We start from the raw sequence: 14860 nt of genomic DNA, 5'->3' as shown, positions 1-14860 counted from the left end.
TACATACATACATACACACAACTACAACTGATTAAGTTGTAGTTGTCAGTTCAAGATGGCCACCGAAGCTAATTACCTTTAGCCAACAAATGTGTCTATAACTGTCAAATTCACAGATATTGAGCTACAATTTGATGAAGCAGCTAAGAGCCTGTGGCTGAGTGGTTAGAGCAGTCGTCCTCCAATGCAAGAGATGGGGGTTCGAATCCACCAGCAGTCACATGCCAAGTGTCCCTGGGCAAGACACTGAACCCCTCATTGCCTCCGATGTGTGTCTCATTGTGTATGAATGTGATCTAAAACACTGATTAGTCTCATTAGAATGATTTGTTCAATTAGCTTTGTAGAGATCTAGTAGAGTGCTGTATGAATGAGGGCACAGATTGTAGTGTAAGGCGCTTTGAGTGTCTTGATAAGATAGAAAGGTGCTATATAAGTACAGTCCATTTACCATAACACATACAATAAACTTTAACAAATATGGCAAGTACATACAGTGTGAAAATATTTAAAATATGATGCATCCCTTCAAAGAATCCCAGGCCATTTTTTTTATTTATTTAATCTAACTGCAATAGTGAAAAATATGTATAAATACACTTCTGACTTTAGAAAACAAAACAACAACAACAAAAACTGCTGCTTTATAAAGAACAACACTTTGGTGATGACCCAGCATCTTATAATATTGAAAACACTGTCCCTGCAGTGAAACATGGTGGTGGCAGAATCATGCTGTGGGAATGTTATTTTGGTGTGTGAGTCGACCTGTCCAGAGTGTCCTCTGCCTCTCGCACAGTGATAGCTCCGCACCAGTGACCCCCGTGACCCAAAAAGGAAGAAGCGGGCAAAGATGATGGATGGATGGGATGGATGGATGGAGTATCAGCAGTGACAAGAAAACTGGATCTATTTCAAAGCGGTGACACAAAATGCAGAAAATGTTCTGATAGAGACTTGTTAAAGTCTTGCAGAGATTTGAGCCTGGGTCAGTCATGTTCCAGCAGAACAAAGGCCATAAACACGCTGCTAAAGAAACACCACAGTGATTTAAGGACAAATGGTAAAGTGTTTTAGGATGAACCACTCAAAGCCAAGACTTCAATTTAATAGAAAACCTCAAGATTTATGTACACAATGTCTAACCAACTGCAGCAGTTTTCCATGAAGAGTGGGCAAAGAATCCAGTAACCAGGGGCATAAAGCAGCTGGAGAGACTTCCTGCAGTACCTCCTGCAGAAACGTGGCTCTGCAAAATGATGACGCTAGAATGAAAGTAGTTGTGCACACTCAAGTGTTCTGGTTTTCTATTTTTTTCTCGTTTTTGTTCATTTCACTGTATTTATTTTTATTTTCAAAGTAGTAGGTATACTGTATAAATAAAATATTCCTTCCTTTACAAAATTAAAAAAAGGAAAATCTTGATTTAAAGCAACAACACAAAAGAATGCCAAGATAGTGAACACTTTTGCACCTCACTGTCCTAGATAGATTAATTAATGTACTTCTTTATTTTGTAAAAGCCACCATACTGTTGCTTTCACTGTTAAGAAATGCCCAATATTTAATATGTGAACACTTTTTAAAAATGTGTTTCCTTTTAAAAAAACCCACTAAGTTTAGATGAGAGACTAAACTCAGTGTACGTCATACCACAAGCAACATATCCAGCTGTATAAAATGAACAAAACAGACTGTGTGCTAGTCTTTAAACTCTTGTTTTATGTTTGCCATTTGAATGACAGTTCTCAGAGAATAAAAAAGAAGTGAGAAGGAGAGAACAGAACAAGATGGAGGTATAGAATGCAAAGACAGCTGCTGCTCTCACAATACTAAATTTCACAATGATTTTGGATCACTAAGCTGCAAATTAAAATATTGTCCCAAAGAGTATAAACTGATGGAGGTTGATATACACAAGAGCAACATGTTGAACAAGAAGATAAATAATTGCAGAAACTATCTGCGCAAAGAAGAACAAGAGAACTCATCTCCCACAGAAACAAATGGAGGTGGTATAGAAAAGCCTATTCCACGAGGATAATTTTTTTTCAATCTCCATCAGTGACAGCAATGAGAACTAAAATGAACTTTAAGTCCTTATGTGTGGCTCTAACTTTGCAGAGTGCCCAGCACAGATGTCCTCATGTAAACCCCCCCCCCACCACCACCACCACCACCACCGCCGACATAATTGCAGTGCTTCTGTCTAAGCAACATCGTCTTGGTCATGTCAGCCGAATGGAGAAAAAACATCCAACCTGGCTGTATGCAGATCAAGCTGCTGGCAACAGACAGTTTTTGTCAGGTAGCTGGACAGAAAAGGAAGCACCATCGACCCTGAGGCAGGGCCGAGTTTAGACAAGCAAAACAAGCACAATAGGAGCTGCGAGGTGGGGTGGACAGACACCACAGCTCCTGTGCAGGTAACTCTTTCTGGTCTAAAAGTAAAACAGAACACACAGATGAAGTATGCATTATTAGAAACACATAAAATAAAAAAACACCACATCATCTCCAGTGTTGCTCTACAACATGTTTGACAAATAAAAGGATGTAAGCAAACATGCGCCAGCAGTTCACAAGAAACATAATTCAATATTCTATAACTTTAAAATTTATTCATAGAAGCAGTTTCTTTAAAAAGGGTAAGGGTGTTCAGATTTCCTGAGGTTATGCTTTAGATTTTCAAATGTGGAAATGGATTGCTACAAGAAATAATGAACCTGTTCCTGGTTGCACTCTTTGTGTTATAACAGCAAAAATATTCAGAGTGATTCATGGTGAGAATCAACGCTAAAGGCAGTGCAGTAAAAATAATAAAATAAAATAAAATAATAAGGAAATTAAAAGGCTGATTGAATTCATGTTCCTGGATTTGCCCTTTGTATTCATTTTTTTTATATATATATTAGCATTGAGCATTTAAGGAATAAGAAAATGATTGTTTGTGATGTTTTACATTAAACTGAAGAAAAGCCAGCACAGACACTTGGCTCCAAATAACAAGATGATCCAAATACAACACACCATGTTAAGGTCCATCCATTAGTGTGTTCACAGAGGTTGTAGCTTGAGCAGGAAGGCCGAGAAATCTCTTTCCACAACCAGCTCTTCTAGGTCTTCTGGGAGTAATCCAAAGTATTCCCAGGCTTGCCGAGAGACATATTCTCTATAGCATGTCCTGGCTCTTCTCCAGGGTCTCCTCCCAGTTGCATACACCCATAACACTCCTAGACTGAACCCAGAGATACTTAGGGTGCATTCACACCAGCCCTGTTTAGTCCGCTTTAATCAAACTCTAGCTCATTTTCCTAGAAAGTCTGGTTCGCTTGGAGAGGTGTGAACGCGCCATCGAACTCTGTCACGGAACAAAAAGGTGAACTCTGGCCCGGGCTAAAACCTAGGTCTCGGTCCGGAAGAAGCGAACTCCAGCGCGGTTCGAGTACAGTGTGAATGTAAACAGACCGGGCCCCGCATCGCAGGGTAAACAAATAAGCATTTCTATTTCTCTGACCTTATATGGAGCCGTCAGCTGCCTTGTGTGGAAAAACAATATTATCCATGATCTTCTGTCTCATCTTCTGCTCATGCTAAGTCCATTTTTGAAAAATGACAAAATATAACTCCTAAAACTGCTAAAACTTGATGCCACTTCATTTTATTTTTATTTACAGAAGAAGAAGAAGATGTGTCTTCAGAGGTTTTTGTGTCGTTTATTTCAGTAGTTCTTGGTGCAGCGCCCCCACAGGCGAGCGGGGGAATAGGTTGGTTCAACAGGTTGACTCGACTGCACAGTGCAGTGTGAATGCAAACGCACCAGCTCAAATGTAAACAAAAGGTCATGAATATTGGTCCCGAACCGAACTGAGTCTACCGGACTATCTGGTGTGAAAACGACCTTAGGGTGCATTCACACCAGCCCTGTTTAGTCCGCTTTAATCGAACTCTAGCTCGTTTTCCTAGAAAGTCCAGTTTGTTTGGGGAGGTGTGAACGTGCCATCAAGCTCTGTCACAGACCAAAAAGGCGAACTCTGGCCCGGGCTAAAACCTAGGCCTCGGTCCGGTAGAAGAGAACTCCAGTGCGGTTCGAGTACAGTGTGAATGTAAACTGACTGGGCCCCGCACCACAAGCAAGAAGTGGAGAACAGCGCAGGGCAAACAAACACATATTTCTCTGACCTCATATGGAGCCGTCAGATGCCTTGTGTGAAAAACAATATTCTCCATGGTCAGAAGACCACCTCATCTTCTGCTCATGCTGAGTCCATTTTTGATAAATGACAAAATAGAACTCCTAACTTGTTGTTTCAGTGTTTGCTCAAGAAGCCATAGATAGACAAGTTTTAATTCATTGGCAATTTGTAATATACATAATCTCATTGCACTTGATTACAGCTACACTGAATGGACTGTATCTAATTGGATTTAAATTTGGCCCTTTTTTGTACTGAATAGGATTACATTTACTTTATGATTTAAACTTGTTACTTGCCCTGAAAAGACTGTAGTTGTGAACTGGTACTATATAAATAAACTAAACTGAATTAAGTAGACAAAATCACTGTAAAAAATATCATTCTGGTAAGCTTACCTCATATGGACTCCTGTTTTACATGAGGAATTGGGATTACTGTTGATATGTTATATCAATAAAGGTTACATTATGCAAGACTCACACAAACAAAGATTTATGAGGTATTATTTTGCTTCATTTTTGAGGCATTATATAAATCCTGTCTAATATCTTACATAACAAAGAGCAGTTTTTATTGGCCTTTGACATACGGCCTCACACCTCCTCTGTATGTAATGGATGGGTTTCCACTTTTGCTGAACGCAGACAGGACAGTGCTAATGCATATGAAGGTGAGGAAGAGCAAAACAAATAATCTGTTCTACACAGACATCCTCTTTTGTGTCTGAATAAATGCTGTTGCCATTTCTATAGGTGCTGTGACACATCCTCAGTCTCTCATTATCTATGATATAATTAATGACTATGTTCTCGTTTTAACATTTCCAGGCAGAACAAGTGAAGTTGTCATTCAGTCTGATTGCTTTACTTAAATAAAACATAGGCAAAGGCATTTATAAAATATTGACTTCACTCTGCTTCTGAACAGTTGTTTCCTAGAACATATAGAAACCACAAAAAAAATGCTTCTTGATCAGTTTACCTTCCCGTTGTTAGTTTTAAAACTTCATGCTCCAGTAAACACAACAATAACACACAAGTAGCTCTGACACTTTAAAGGAAGAAATACATTTTGACTAAATATATCATAGAATGGATCATAACTCTCCCTTTAGTGAATGTTGAACAATCAGAGTTATCAGTTTGGTTTGGCAGAATTACATTTCTAAAGGCTGCTGAATCTGGTGGAAGAAAGTGATGAAACCAGATTTGTGTGATTTCATGATTTAAAAATATAGCTAGTGCGATTCCATTTACAACTGCTATTAAAAATAAATCAATTAAAAACATGCTGAAGCTAAATAAGCAAATTTACAGTTTTAAAAAAAAGTGAAAAAAAAAATACTATTATCGCAACAGCTTTCAAACAAAATGTTTCTTTTCAGGACCTTGGACAGCTCAGAGCGAGCTGGTTATGTAGTCTTTAAAGACCATCCTGTCATTAGTTTTTATAATTACCACATTTCTGATGGTTTCACTTACCATTTTCACAGGTGGTTATTTCCTACATTTAAAACCCATTTAGTGCTTTAATAAAATACAGGAAGATATTTAATTATCTAACAGATTATTTTGATATTATGGGCCATCTGAGCTTTTAAAGAGTAAATACATTTATTTCAATTATCAGTAGGTATAGTGATAACATTTTCTATTAGCAATTTGAACAAATGAACATGGGGACTTTTTTCATGCTCTCTTGTTTCTGTTCTCTTTCATTTAGTGGTTTCAACTGCGAAGCTGATTTAGAAGACAATTTAGGATTTCTTCTGAAAAGGTAAAACTAATGGTCCAGTATTCCTCGAATGAACCCCTATTGCCCACCACTTTTTATGTCACAGTTTTAGACTAAGATCAGCTTATGTTAAGAAACAACAGTGATAGCCATTTTGGTAAAAATGAGAAGAAAAAAAGTTTATGCCATGTTACACAATTTTGTGAGGTGCTGTGCGATTTGTCAGCACTGAGAGTCCGTGTTGTGATTGACTCTTGGCTACTACCACATCATTTTATTTTTTCCTTCACTGGCCCTGGAACAAGGCACACACTTTCTCGTCCCTCTCCCTGTTCTCCTCCTGCTTTTGTTGCTGCCTGTCTGTGCATAGGAGCTCCTATTTTTACACATCTTCAGAAATTAAAACTACTGTTTTGATTCTTACCAACTGGACTTTTGATGCAAATGACAAAATCTTTTCTACAAAATGACAGGGTCCTGGAGAACCCTCATCTGCGTGGATTACATGTACAGCTGGATATATCTCTGGGGAAGTGGGATGTGATGTGACTACCTCTGCTATTGATTGAGGATGCCGAAATTGAATATAATTGGATTTATGATAACGTTTCCTGTTTTTGGAATTGTCTGGTTCCTGGTTTATCAATGTACAAAGAAGATGGCCGCAGCTAATTTGGCCCTCGTCAGGCTGCTGTCTATGTGAAGGTTGGTTCGTGCTTTGAGGACTCAAAATCAGCTGACTTACGAACTAAACCGTTAGATGGAAGTGATTTGAATCGGAGACCACCTGCGACTTTGGGACTCTTCAGCATGAAAACGACCTTGAAGAGGCTCGTAAGCACAGACCAATAGAATGCACCCTAATCTGGCCATTTTGGATCTCGGAAGTACCAGTAAGACTCAAGGCTGACAACAAAAATAGTCTCCCGGAATAAATCAACAATTGTGGAATATCTGAATTTGACTCCCTGGTTGGCCTCAAAACATGCCGACTTACCAATTTCTCCTGGGAGATGTGTAAACTAAGGAAAAGCTTCGTCTATCGCACCCCCCCCCCCCCCCCAAAAAAAAAAAACTTCTGTGGAGGCTTATCAGAACTGTGCCAGCTGACCATCATCTTATCAGGTCAATGGACTATCTGTTAGTGCTTCATGGACCGCCTCATCGTCAAATGCATATGTAACGTGTTCATAAATGTGCTGGCAGAGTTTATTTGATGTCTTAAATCGTGTCCTGTTAGGACAAGGTGTGAAAAGATCTTATTTTTGTAATGCCACTATCCTCTCCTCATGGCTTTGTCCCTTTTTCTATCTAAAAAAAGTATTCTGAAAAGGATAAGAAGGCCGTGCTATCACAGCAGCAGCTACGTGCACTCCGCCCATCTTTCGGACGACTGTACGGACATATCCTCATTGTATTTCGGTGCAATGATATTAAAGCTTATTCTGATTCACATCTTTGCTCAATTCACGTAAAACTGGCAGAGGTCTAGTCAATTGTGTTAAGTAACTGTGGCATTCATCTTGAAATGAATTGACCAAGTACTTTATTTCAAATGTCAGTGTTCCTTCTCTGCAGTAAGCCCCTACAGAGGTCTACAACACAGCAGGAGTGGTTTTGAAAAGGAACTAAACTGTTTGCACATCTGGTGATACCAGATTTGTGAAGCCAGTTTTACACCAGCAACATGTGTATACTCAACATGGAAAAGGTTTCTTTGGGTTTATATTTTAACAGATAAAATCATCCACACTGAACAATTGATTCAGGCCTCATACCAGGCTGCAGTGTGCTGTGTTAAAAGTTGGCATGAGGCCTGTTTGATGAGATAAATAAGGATCAGGGAAGCAGTTAACATTAACTACACACTGTTATTTCATTTCTTGGTCACTATAATGACCTCATTTATACAAATATACTTTGTGGCTTTAAAAAAGCTTAGAGTGGAAAATGATTCTGTTGGTGTGTTTAAACTGAATGCCAGTGTTTCAGTAGTTTTCCATCTCTGATTAAATAATGCCAAACACATCATGTGACAATCAACAATAAGGTTTGCACTATAGAGCTGGAGCTATCATGTATTTTATTAATAAAATTGTGTTTTGATTAATTTGTTAAATAATGGAGTCATAAGTCATGCAGAACTTATGTTTGTGGTTTCAAATCTGTTTTTTTTGCTCAGAAAGTCGTCAAAATGGTACCAATAAACAATTTGTTATCCCTCCCATCACTTGGCACAACGACGGATAAAACAAATTTAATATTAAAATATTTTTACCGTATTTTTCAGATTTGTTTCAATAAAGGCACAAGATCTATCAAATGTCACTGCTGCTGTTGTCTGATATAAACATATATAAAATATAAATAAATAGGAGAATAACCTCAAACTGCCCATTTGACTATGACAAATGTGTACTTTGTGTTGAGATACCAAATCATTCGTTGTGACTTTGTGGTAAATTACTCCAGGTATTTCAATAGATACACAAGACTGTAGTTTAGTTTTTTTAATTGACTCTGAAATGTTAGTATTTATTGTATTTGTACCAGCTTTTTCTGTATTGTTTTTCCTTTTTTAATCCATTTTCATTGCAGTATCCAAATCAATCCTGTTACACACATAATGTATCAAAGCATGTGGCACAACACTAGTAATTGTGCTTTTTCATTTTCAACTGTGTCACTTGTTTTAGCCGTAAAGCAGTGTGAATGCTCACACAAACATCCACAAACCAGTAATTCAGCAACAAACACACCCACCACACAGCTGGTGTTATTCTAAAATAATGAGAAATATGCAGCTGGGGAATAAACACTGTTGATGATTTGTGAATGAACAATTAAAGCTAAATTTTCTCTTTACAAGGCACTATACAATTGTGCACAATACAGTTATTGTTTTTCTACAATAAATAAACTATTTGTAGTTTACATGGTCACATTTGATCAAACATACAGTGAAGAAAAATCAGCTAACAATCTTGTGTTGAGTTTGAAAATATATCACTAAAAGGTGATTTGCCTTAAACAGTGCACACGCATGAACGTTCAAACGTTTCCTTGTGTGGATCTAAAGTGAGCACATCTCAGACCTGTATCAGGTGAGCAGGACGGCAGTCTAAATCACAGTGACGGTGCACTTTTTCTACTCTTTGTGAAGTCCAGCTGATGCAACTACATGATCAGATCTTTGGGAAGAATTGATGAGAACGCTGCAGGAGCAGCTCACAAAATCCATCAAAGGGATTTCTGAGCATGCCACAAAAAAGTTTCATTTGCAGGTGTCAAAAGAACTCACAGAATCATGACAAGAGCCTGTTCAGCTAATGCACAGAGTTTTTTTTTTTTACCCAAATGTCTGGATGAAATGAAATGTATCCTCAGATGGTTCTGTGAACCTTATTTCTAACTGCAAATTAGTTTTTTTTTTTTTTTTTGAAAGCTCACATTATGGACACGGTTTGGCTTTTACAATTCCAATAATTTCAAAAAAACTACTCTTAAACTTGTTTTAAATTAAAGGACATGAGAAAAAGTCTGGTCTTTACTAGCTCTTCCTAAATACAAATAAAATATAACATGCAACATATTAGACTGTGACACTACTTCAAGCAATGCATGCAAAACTAAACTTGACCCATGATTGATTCACTAATAGAACAATTTTATTAGCAATAACGAAGTAATGATAAGTATGACCTCATTAATTCTCTCAAATCACAGTCAAGTACTTCACCTATCTTTAATTTTAGCCCACCTATCTATAAGGTTGTTCATCTGAGTGTGTGTCGGCCTCATTTTAAGACCTGGTTTAGAACAAACAGGTGATTTTGTTCAATTATATCCTAAAACTGTACTATCAAGTGGGCCGACTCTTTACCCTGACAGAACATTTTGTAACATCTAGACATGAAGGTTCATTTTCATAGAAAAATACACAAGAAAGAATGTATTAAGTGCAAATATTATTAGGTTTTCTTCTTTAATACTATATATTGCACACACACTACATATATATATATATATATATATATATATATATATATATATATATATACATTTAATTTTTTTTTTTTTTTTTTTATGTTTCCTCTTCAGGGGTCTCCACAGTGAGTCATCCTCCTCCATTTTACTCTGTCCTCTGTCCAACTATCTCCATGTCCTCTCTAACTGCATCTATATACCTCCTCTTTGTTTTTGTATTTTTCCTGGCAGCTGCATTTCTAACATCATTCTACCAGTATACCCACTGTCCCTCCTCTGGACATGTCCAAACCATCTCAGTCTGGTCTCTCTAATTTTATCTCCCAGTTGTTCAACCTGTGCTGTACCTCTGATGTTCTCATTCCTAATCTTATCCATCCTTGTCACTCCTAAAGAGAACCTCAACATCATTTCTGCCACTTCCAGTTCTTTCTCCTGTCTTTTTGTCAGTGCCACTGTCTCCAGACCATACAATATACCTGGTCTCACCACTGTTGTAAACTTTTCCTTTGGCCTTTGCTGACACCCTTTTGTCACAAATCACTCCTGAAACTTTGCTCCATCCACTCCATCCTGTCTGGATTCTCTGCTTCGCCTATTCACTACACTCCCTGTTTTCCTGTACAGGCCAAGTACTGCACCTTTGTGACCTCTGTTAAAGTCTTGGGCCTGTTTATTGGACATAAACCTGGATGATTCTAGCTGTTTTTTATTATTTGCCATGGGTCCAAATTATATTTAGACATTTATAAATGTCTCATTGTAATATTTTACTTTCTCTGGTATGCTGGTGTTGAATTTCCACTAGGTTTTCATTGATTTGCACAAACCCTACCATTAACAAAACAAACAAATCACATATAGTTTGGTGTTTGGGCAAAAACTAGAAGACATGATATAAAATTAGCTGACTCACCTGCAAATTGGCACAAGTGGAGAACATACAAGCACTATCCATTGGCTTGATGGCATTCTCATGGGTTTCATGTAGAGAGGGGATGGGTTTGGAGATGATCGGCGGCTGAGGAGGGGGCAGAAAAGTGTATGGGGGCTCGGTTACAGAAGCAGTCACTCCTTCTGAGCCATATCCAAAAGACAAGATGGCATTTTCTGAGGAGACACAAAAAGAGACAACATAAGGACACTGCTAAGAAAACAACAGAGGTAAAGTCAAATTACATGGACAAATATTTCCACCACAAATATTATTTCAACATTTGTTATACCCACTAAAAGCCACATCACTCTGACAACAAAATTACTGTTTGCTCACCAAGAGACAAATCACTGTTTTTACTTCCTGTCACTCTGCCCTCCCCACCCCCTATAAAAAATAAAACAATTGTTGAAAATCCTTTTTTTCTTCATTGCCTGAAAATAAATCTTACATTATACTTTATTTTTTTATAACCATTAATTCATCAAACATCATTACAAAATAAAATATTAATTCTAAATCAATACTCTGGAAATAAACTATGTGATTTGCTAGAAAACAAAATCTACAACTTTTTTTAAAACTATAAACATTTTATAACAAATTAATGAATCTTGTGTATTCAAAACAAGAAGATGTTAATTAGTTTATCTATTAAAAATAACCTATTTTAAAGTAAGAAACTGTTTATTTCTCTTACAAAATAAGGGATCAAATACCAAAGTTCATGTTCAATAATCCAGGTATAAAATTCAACAATGTTCAGTCAGGTGACTTAGCAAAAAAATAGAAATCGTCCAGATGACCTGAATGAACATTGTTGAAAGGGATCAAATATTTTTTCCATCCCTACAAACAGTGTTTTTATTCTTTCTGAAATCATAAAAAATAAAATTCATTCATTCAACTTTTATTTATACAGGTTAGTCTCATTGAGCATCAAGGACTAATTTACGAGAGAGACCTGTTTTAAACAAAGAATGATGACAACAGTAGACAATCAAAAAATAAAGCATATAACTTGAAAAATTAAATGGAAAAATGATTATTAAAAACACAAAACAGAAAGAGCTACATTTTAAAGCAATGTAAACTAATAAAAACAGGAACATGCCTAAAGTGTTTTTTGCAGGAACTGAGCAGATGTTTGAAACCATTTAGAGGTCAAGGTCGAGAGCTTCAGATCTTTTTCAAGGTATTACAGGAAACAGGAGCGGAGTAGGAGAAGGCCCTTTTGCCTAGTTCAGTCCGCACTGAGGGAACACTGCAGGTAATAATGTCCTGAGAGCGCACGCTGTAGCTGCACTCACACAGAGACATGAAGGAGGAGATGTATGAAGGCAGCAGACCAAGAAGTGATTTAAAGATGAAAATGTACCAGTGAGAGAGTCTGCATGAAGTTAATGATGTCCAGTTAACCAGTGAATACAGGGTGCAGTGGTGGGTACGATAATCACAGCCAGTTATGAATCTTAGTGCACCATGTTAGACAGCATCCAACATCTGCAGGGTTCTTGTAGGAGCGTTCATGTAAATAATGTCACCGTAATCAATGGAGGGAAGGAAAGTCACAGATACAAGGCGTTTCCTAGCATTCAGGGTTAGACAGGATCTGTTTCTGAAAAAGAAACCCAGTTTAACTTTCAGTTTCTTTACCAAGTTTTCCACATGAAGCTTAAAAGAGAGATGCGAGTCGACCAAGATAATCAAATATTTATAGGAATCAACAAACTCAATGGGGACACCATTTGAGGATAAAATCGGAGGAATAACTGCTGGTACCAACTTCCTATTTGAAAAAAAAAGCATCCCTTTGGTTTTTTCGGCATTTAGGACAAGCTTGAGGCGGAATAAATCAGACTGGATGTTGTTGAATGCAGATTTCAAAAGCTGTAAAGCCTTATCAACAGTTTTAGCTCGACAATAAACAACTGTGTCATCAACATAGAAATGTATGGATGCATTAGAGGACCAGATTTAACTTTTTTAGATTTTTCTACCTGGATTATTGAGCATGCATCAGGATGCATTAGGGATGTTTTTACCTATATTATGTATGTAGATTGTAAAGAGGGTGTGTCCTAAGACTAAGCCTTGTGGTACACCATTGTTGACTGTTAAATAACTGGAGGAAGTACCATTATGTTGAACACATTGCCTTCGGTCTGAGAGATAGTTAGAGAACCAACCAATGGTGTGATCTGAGAAACCAATTTCTGAGAGTTTATGACACAAGATGTTATGATCCACAGTGTCAAAAGCTTTGGACAGGTCTAAGAAAGTGCGGCACAATAATCCTTAGCATCCAGTGCTTCAACGATGTCATTAAGAACCTTCAGTGAAGCAGTGGTTGTGCTGTGTTGCTTCTTGAAACCATACTGATGTGGAGGTAAGATGTTAAATGAGTCCAGGTATTTTTTGATTTGAGAGTTTATCAGTTTTTCTAGAACCTTGGCTAAAATGCAGAGTTTAGAGATTGGCCGATAGTTGTTCAGTGAGGTGGGGTCACCTCCCTTCAGCAAAGGAAGAACAAAGGCTGCTTTCCAAGCATCTGGAATGGAGTTTTGTCTTATGGAGAGATTGAAGATGTGGGACACAGGGACTGCGATGATATGAGCAGCCAGCCTTAAGAAATAAGGTGGAAGTTCATCAGGACCTACAGATTTTTTAGGATCAAGATCTTTTAACAGTTTATTAACCTCAATGACTGAGAATGGAGAAAAAGAGAAGCTGTGTTTAACTGAGGATTGACTTGTAGGAGGGATTTGATTTGTAGAAGTTTGATTATTAAGTGAAGTGGCTGATTTTCCATTAGTAACTGTGTCAAATAAAGAACTAGAAGCAACAAAATGCTGGTTGAAACAGTTCAGGATCTCGTGCTTATTTGACACAGGAACAGAGTTAACGAGAATTTGTGAGGGGAGATCAGATGATTGGGGGGTGCCTGCGTGAGATTTGATGGTTTTCCAGAATCTGTTGGGGTCATTTAGATTTTTGGAGGTCTGAGATAAGAAATAGTTGTGTTTTGCTGCTTTGACAGCAGTTGTGCATTTATTCCTCATTTGTCAAAAACTCAACCAATCAGTGTCTGAGTCAGATTTTCTCGCTGTGGCTCAAAGATGGTCTCTCCTGTGCAGGAGGTCAGCTAGCTCTGGAGTAAACCAGGGGCTGTCTCGTCCCTTTATTCTTAACTTACGAAAAGGAGCATGTTTGTTCACAAAATAAATTAAACTATTATGAAAATTGTTCCAAGCGGAATTCATGTCATCAATTAAAAGAACATGATGCCAGTCAAAGTGAGACAGAACCCAGAGGAATGACTGCTCACAAAAACATTTCAGATCCTTTTTTTTTTTATTAATCTGGGCTTAGAAGGTGGAAGTTTAATATCTCTCAGAGTCGTTGTCACACAGTGATCACTCAAAATATTGGTGAATACACCTGTACCAGGGAATTTGTGAGACATATTCGTTAGAAACAGGTCTAAGATATAAGACTTTTCAGGACGTTTTTTGTTTAATCTTGTCGGAGAGTTGATCATTTGGGTGTAGATGAACATATATCTGTGATATATTCATAAATTAAACGGATTCATTCATTTTTCTGGACTGAATAATATCGTGCATTGAAATTAAATGTGACGTGAGACGTTAATTTTCTTTGACCCTTCAAATGAATGCGGTCATTTATTAACAGAATCAAAGTTTAACATCAAACATTTACATTAATTTGGCAAATTGATTTCAACAACAGCTTAATTAATTAGCTCTACGTCAGAGACCATACGGCCATGGTATCTGGGTTCAAGCTCTACAACAGACATTTCTGAAAATATCTGGATTAATTACTGGCAAGATAGAAGAGTTTAAAGATGGGGAATGAAGGAGTTAAGTGGAGAGAAAATGTGTGTGAGGGAAAATGTGTCGGTATAAGAACGGCACTCTCCATTCGAACCCAGTTTCACCCCGGTACGCTTCGGTAGGAAATCGACTCGTTACCTCTC

The 14860-nt window shown here is 37.6% G+C and overlaps 1 protein-coding gene across 1 annotated transcript in view; it reads right to left on the bottom strand.

Moving 5' to 3' along the window:
* gfra2b (GDNF family receptor alpha 2b) overlaps nt 1-14860 on the bottom strand; it is a 69159-nt gene that overhangs the window by 16570 nt on the left and 37729 nt on the right. The window contains exon 5 of the mRNA XM_037692616.1: nt 10837-11030. Within this exon, the coding sequence (XP_037548544.1) occupies nt 10837-11030 (194 nt within the window). The remainder of the gene's footprint in view (nt 1-10836; nt 11031-14860) is intronic.

Source organism: Nematolebias whitei, chromosome 18 (genome assembly GCF_014905685.2).
Source record: "Nematolebias whitei isolate Nwh7 chromosome 18, NemWhi1, whole genome shotgun sequence".
Classification (NCBI taxonomy): Eukaryota; Metazoa; Chordata; class Actinopteri; order Cyprinodontiformes; family Rivulidae; genus Nematolebias; species Nematolebias whitei.
This window is presented reverse-complemented; position numbering and strand designations above follow the sequence as displayed.